This window comes from Gavialis gangeticus, unplaced genomic scaffold (assembly GCF_001723915.1).
Source record: "Gavialis gangeticus isolate Ggan-Ray unplaced genomic scaffold, GavGan_comp1, whole genome shotgun sequence".
In the NCBI taxonomy this organism is placed as follows: domain Eukaryota; kingdom Metazoa; phylum Chordata; order Crocodylia; family Gavialidae; genus Gavialis; species Gavialis gangeticus.
The window spans coordinates 42,737,529-42,744,497 of NW_017728993.1; the positions used below are offsets into that span (position 1 = coordinate 42,737,529).

At 38.3% G+C, this 6,969-nt stretch overlaps 1 protein-coding gene across 1 annotated transcript in view; it reads right to left on the minus strand.

Moving 5' to 3' along the window:
- ALG14 (ALG14, UDP-N-acetylglucosaminyltransferase subunit) overlaps positions 1 to 6,969 on the minus strand; it is a 58,517-nt gene that overhangs the window by 11,799 nt on the left and 39,749 nt on the right. The window contains exon 3 of the mRNA XM_019501650.1: positions 5,941 to 6,063. Coding sequence (XP_019357195.1) covers positions 5,941 to 6,063 — 123 coding nt within the window. The remainder of the gene's footprint in view (positions 1 to 5,940; positions 6,064 to 6,969) is intronic.

The following is a 6,969-nucleotide window of genomic DNA, read 5'->3' on the forward strand; positions in this document are numbered from 1 at the left end:
CCTTTGCCACCTTGCGCTGAATGGTGAATTCTGGCAGGCAGTCGTCACTGTCGCCCAGGGGGTCAAGCACCCTTAATGGTGGTTGGTATTTCCTTTCAATGCAAAAGCTGGTATTATTGAAGTATCTGCAGCAGGACACTAAGGGCAAGGAATAGATATCACAACTAGACTGTAGCGAATTCAATTATTAGCTCATTTTTATTTGCTTTGAAAGATGGTAACTTATGTGCTGTGGATGTAAATTATGCAATGGAAAAAAATAGGAAACTATTTTTAGGAGGATGAATGGGATAGCTTCAGTTCAGAGGCTAATTGTAAATGGGAGCCTCGATTTCAGTGGAATCTTAACACTAACACTGACTCTCTATGGGGATTTAGGGAAATCACTTAACTTCACTTACTCTTCACTTACTCATTTTACCAATGGAGTATAACACTGCTTGCTTACTTACCTATCAAGGATAAGTGAACATTCATGAAGTGCTTCATAGATGAAAACTGACTACAGCATCCTATACAGACTTACAAATTAAAGCAGCTCACTTGGGGTACTTCAGCCATGGCAGCACAGAGCTCAGCATGAGCTAATTAACCAAGCTACGGAGTACTCCTGGCACTGAAATGTAGGCATACTGTATGTAAAAGATACTAAAGAAAAAGAAGACTCCAATGTGTTCATTAATCCTGGTCGAATACTTAATTTTAATTTTGTGTGGTTTAACTTCACTTTTTTTTATACTGTGCAACTTACAGAGTTTATCGTTTTATTTTCCTACTGTGGTTTCTCTTCTACATGTTGAATATTTTGATCTAAAAAGAACGATACAAGATGAGACATAATATAAAAACAGTCCAGTACCGGACAAATTATGGAAAAAGTGCACAAAAGATCTTACCAGATTATTCTTAATACTAGCATCACAAAAAGTGCACTTACTCAAAAGTAATAGGCAACTGAGGGCGCCACCCAGATCTTGCGGCTTACCACAAAGATCTAATGAGAATTGTGATATAAGGAACAATAACTTATTATCCATTGTGACAATCTGCTAAAATGCTATGAATTTAAGACATTTTGAGCATGGTACAAAGAATGGAAAATCTTAGCTAAGTGAAATAAAGGTCTCCTTTCATACAGTTTCACTGTGTGAGCATTCCTGTACAAAATACCCAAGTCTGCTACAGAGACTTTAACTAGCTTAAGAACTGGCCATGTGCACTGATGTGTACAAATCCTGTCAGTCAAGAAAGAGTAATAGGTTGCTGGACATCTAATCAGCCCTACCCTGCCACACCTGAAGCAGGTATCAGATTACAGAGAGAGCCCCCTCAGCTGATAGCTGGCTAGGAAAGGGAAAGCAAACCTTTCAGCGTTTGCAGGAATGAAAACTTCTCTTTTACTAGATTCTCCATGTGGAATGATAAATCTACAGGAGACTGACTTTGGCTTACCAAAACTCTGGTGAGAGGGATGTATTGCTTGCTTAGTTCTCTACCTAGGCTAAGATGTTCAGTGTGTGCTAGCAATTTAGCTCAGATAGTGTGGGAGAGTTTGTCCAAGTGTTTATTTTGAACTTTGGCTACCTTAGAAGGGTTTGGGATATTTGTGTGTTCTTGCCAGCGAGCTAGGTCACCTCAGTCTGGAATGTGGTAGAGGCTGATGGATCTGATCAAAGACAAGTAGGAAACTAAAGCAGAAGTGAGATCAGACCATGCCATGCCACCAGCAGATGCCCTTGATGGATGTGGCCACAGCACATTATGTTGCTTATTTCTGACATATTGTACCTATCTATAAGAACAGAGGCCAAGATTTGCAGAAGTGATTACTGACTTTTTTGGGTGTCCAACCTGACAAGGAGGAGGAGCTAGCTTTCACCTACTAATGAGCACTTTAATTATGAAAATATAAAGCATCTCAAGTTGAACAGCTAAATCTTTTCTCATTCTTTAAGATCCTAGTCATACAACTTCTCTGACAAAAATGAACTTCAAATAAGATTTTTAGCACAAGTCCTGACCCTGCAATTGCTTAGCACCCTCAGCGCTTACTGCCTTAAGAATGGAATGGGTGGCACACTGCCCCCCCTCACACAAAGCACAAGTAGAAAAGACTTTGCCTGGAGATCAGTGAAAGATATAAAAGGGAAAATAATCCTCCCCCAACCCAGAGGCAAATCATGCAATCCCTGTGCTGCAGTCTGCTACTTCCCCCTTACTGGCCCATGAGCATACTAGATATGCCAATCTAAGTAAATGCATCCCCAACAATGTTGACCTTTTTACGTTGCAGAGACAACCTTTTCCAGGACTTCTCTTCAGCTCTATTCACTGAACGGTGAAACATCAGATCTGCTGCACTTGGAGCCTTCTGATCCCCAGTCAAAACTATTTCAGTTAAAGGCCTCACCTTATATTCGTCAACATTTCTACCGGGACCAAAAGCAATCTCTGGTGCACAAAGATTTGCAGGATCAGTCACTCCTATATGTAAATGACTGAAAAGAATGCCAAATTTGTACTTTTCTTCAACAAAAATATATAGCAGAAAAATATTTGCCTGGACTGATAAAAGCTAGAGTCCCCACAGGTTTTAGTGTTACAAAAATGTAGCTTTTGGCTTGACCAGATACTGTGCCTGGTGTTTCTAAACTTAGGACATCTTCACACATGCTCTGGGGGTGGTGGTGGGGGAGGCACTTTAATTAGAGAAGCTCTGAGAGCCACTCGAATTAAAGCACCTGCAGCATCTCATGTATTCAGTGTCCCAAGCTTCAAAATGGTAGCAGGGGTGCTTTAACTAAAGCACCCCACCACCATTTTGAAGCACAAGGATGCTTGAGATGGGGAGGCTGCTGGAGTGCGCTAATTAGCATGGTACAGCAGACTTGATCAGTCCAGTCTGCTCTGACACACTGTAATTACAGCGCATCAGAGTAGCATCCCCACATATCTACAGGCACCCTTAATTCTTAGGTGCTAACTTGCATGTCAGAAGTTATAGACCAATGCTCTCAATTCAATCCTAACATTTGTTCCACCCCTTCCAAGTCTTGTAAACTACTGAACGTTATATTCTGCCAAGAATGTGGGGAGCTGTGGATCACTGAGCACACTTTCACCCACAGACAGTTAAATATAAGCAGTTATTTCACATGCTACATATCTAAGAACTTTTTATTGCCAATAAAAGCTATTTTAGTTTAATTCTGTTTTCACCTTGATAAGCGTTCCATAATCTTTACAAGCTCTCTGGCTTATTCTTCTTATATTGTAAATAAACATTGATCGATGCCATTTAAAAATGCTCTTAAACATTAAATCAGCATGCACTGAATGTACTCACGGATCCTGCCAGAGACATGCTGCTTCTTTAAACTGTTATTGATTTTACAAAGACAAACACTTTTTATCCTATCAAAAGCATTACCTGCATACTAAATTATCAGTAGATTAGTGACTTTGATACTGGTTCTAACAAATCTACAAACAAATGCCATAGCCATTTTAAGTCCTTCTAATAAACAAAGAATCAATTGAATTACATAGCTATTAGTTCATACTGCTCTTCTCATATGATGTGCATGTCAGCTCTTTGGTAACATATTTTGGTAACAAGCTGCGCAGTTAGATTTTCCAGTCAATTTCATTCATAATGAGAACTTGATAAAATTGGTATTCATTAAATGAAACCTCTACTGTAGCAAGATGATTTCCTAATGCACTCATTATTCTCATTTCACATAGGCTGTTTCCTTAATTTGGATAAAAGTTACCTTTATCTTTTCTCTAATGAAAAGAGAAAATTGGCATGGAAAAAAATTGCAGGGGGTTCCACAATGACCTCGCCTTGATTTTTTTGTTTTCTTGAGGTTTGAAAAATAAGAAGTGGCTTTAGTAGTTGTTAATATTGTAGAATAAACCTTCCCATGGAAACTCCTGGCAAGAAGTGCAGTGTTTGCTCTGACAGGAACTACTGAAGCCAGTGAGATCAGGGTCATGTCCATAAACAATTCAAAATAGCTTCTATAAACGTATATTGGAATACTATTTGCAATCTGATGCTACTTAGAATTACTGAAACAAACTGTAGGAAAGCCTAAAGGATATCTCATGACTATCAGCCTGTATTGTATATACTCCTAAAGCCAGGCTAATTATAAAGAACTCGATTTTGTAATTATATGGGTTAACAGACTTGTTTAACAGGTCTTACTGAAATCTTTCAAGAAAATACAATGAATGGAAGTGGTGGTTAGCTGAAATTATATGTATTTAAAAAGTTAAGTTTTTTAACTTTATGATGTATTTAAAATGTATGAACATTAGAAAAAGGAAAAATATTTACTAAAATGTAGCTAAATATTAAAGATGGGTCAAAATCTGAGACCAAACTCTGAGAATTGAACACGCTAAATCTAGAGTTTGGCTCCAACTCAAAACTCTGTAGATTGGGCTGGTTTCTACTAACTATAGCCATGAGTGCAGTAATTTGAAAACATGAAATGTTAACTTATTCAGATGACTATGTAAAAGATACATGCTGGTTTTAATTAGCATGGGCTTACGTATTTGAGGACAGTCTGCTCTTTAATAGTGACATATCTGCTTAGAAAGAGAGGATAGTCTGGGAATAAGCCAAATAATTTCAATAGCTCCATGACGAAATGAATGCACACGTAGTTGAAAAGCCCACGTAAATTATCCAAGTGTGGACACACTGACACGACAGCAATGATGGCTTGTGCCAGGTGGAGATATTCACAAGGACAAGGTAGTGCTAAAATATGATCAGACCCCTAATGAGAAGCACTAATTCAATGCAACTTCCTGATGGCCTAAATCTGCCTTTCCCAGACCAGACACACCAGGGAGTTGGGCTGGCCTTAGAGAAGTACAGAAATTGCAGGCAGCCTGTGCTCCTGCATGCCAGTTCTTTGAAGAGATAACATCATCAAGGACCAGCAATCTGGATTGTACTAGGTTCTACCTGTCTAAAAGAGGGGATGAAATCTGCCTTAGTACCAGCTGAAAACACTCAAGGGTAAACTAGTTTTTGCTAGCCTAAGTTGCTACTGGCACAACCCTGTCTTTGTTTTCTCTCATAAGCTATGGCTGCCAAGGGATTCTAATTTACATAAATATATTTTTAGGTGTTTGGTAAACTAAGCAATTCATAATAGGGAAAAGGAGTGAATGTGCAAGATTTTTGCAATTAAATGTCCTTAATTGGGACAGCTTTTTAATTAGTAGTCTTGTTTTCATAAGGAAGTGCCAACTATAAAGTTTTTACTTTAAAATGCATAAAACTACACTGATTTTATTGATTAAACTTGGAAAAATGTCATAAAAATATTCTCAATATCACATGTAAATTCAGTAGAAATTTGGTCAGATGTTCTACAGGCCCTCAGCCATAGAGTCAAACTGTAGATTTTCCAGGTAAAATGTATTACTTATCTTTTGGCGGCTATCAGTACAACCTGAAGGATGTACTTTCCTGATTCTGAGATCATCAAATGAGGCAAATAGGATCCTTAAAACAGACTGAGGTTGTCTCTGCTGAACAAGGCTTGGGCATTACTTGGGTATTCTGATCTTTCTTCCTTGACGTAAGTCTAGGATTCTCTGTCTTTTCTGTGGCTGATATTATAGGCAGGTTGAACAACACAAGGTACAAGCACTGCAAAAGTGTTTTGTCTTTTAAGAATTTACCTGCCAGCTCTTAACTGGAAACAGTTTGGGGGCTAAATTTTAGTTATACTATACCTGAGGGGAAATTATTATAGTCTGATCTCACGATCCTTTCTTGGGAGTTTTGTCTGGGTAAGGCTTGCAAGCATAAATTTATACACACTGCATAGTCTACTCTGTGGGTACCATAAGCCCTTCTTTTGCAACAGAAAGCACTTCTCCTGTAACAAAGTTTATATTACATACCAAATCTGGCTTCAGTTTGACAGTCAAAGGAAGGGAATAACACACGGAGTACAGGGTTGTTGCCACTGATGAGATCCAAGACTGCCGGACCTCCCGACTTCTGGGAATACGATTAAGGGTAAACTGCAAGACAGCAGGATAAAATGAATTAAGTTACTACATTCCTCCTGCAGAGTACATTATGGCATGTATAACAATTCTGCTATAAAACGCCATTTGCTATTCACTTGTAAGCTTCTTAAGTTCCTTTGTGTTATTTTTTTCAAACTTCGGTTCTGATTTCTTCAGGGACAAATACCTTGTGCTATAAAATGCTTAGCATGCTACAGGGTGCTACATTTGTCAAATACACTGATAAACAACAGAACTCTGCCTTTTTTCTGTCCACTAGTACTTTGAAACTTTTTTTTAACTCAGTAAGTCAGTTAGCTGGAGCAACCTCATCAGTGGTATGTTAATTTAGTGCCCCACCTCGTGGACAATAAGAGACATTACATAATTTTATGCTTAATCAGTGGATCAGATTCATCTCTGCTTCTTGCCTGCATAAACTGAATGGAGATATAGTAGTGTAGAAACTAATTTAATCAAACCTCAGACAATTATTATTTTCTTTAAATGAGTGCCTAAGCAAAGGAATTAATTTCTTTATGAATTTATAATTGGGAAGAACAGCTATCAAAACCAGGAAATTGGAAACTTTGTCTCCTTTTTAAACAGGAAAGAAAAGATTAGTTTTGTATGAAGAATACCAGGCTGACACGACCCAACATTTTCCACTTTCCTCAAAACAGATGGCACAGGGCTAACGGGAGACCTGCCTTTTTATTTGACATCTATTCTGCCTTCCCCAAAAAGGCTCAGCGTGGCTTACAATCATAAAAAGATAAAATCACAAAAACAGATAAAATAACAAAAATATAAAACAATTCCCAAAGAATACCCAAGATTCACCCCACCTGCTAAATGAGTGTCTAAATACAAGGCCTTATACACAGTCCCTACATCCTTGCCAGTGAATCTGTACCT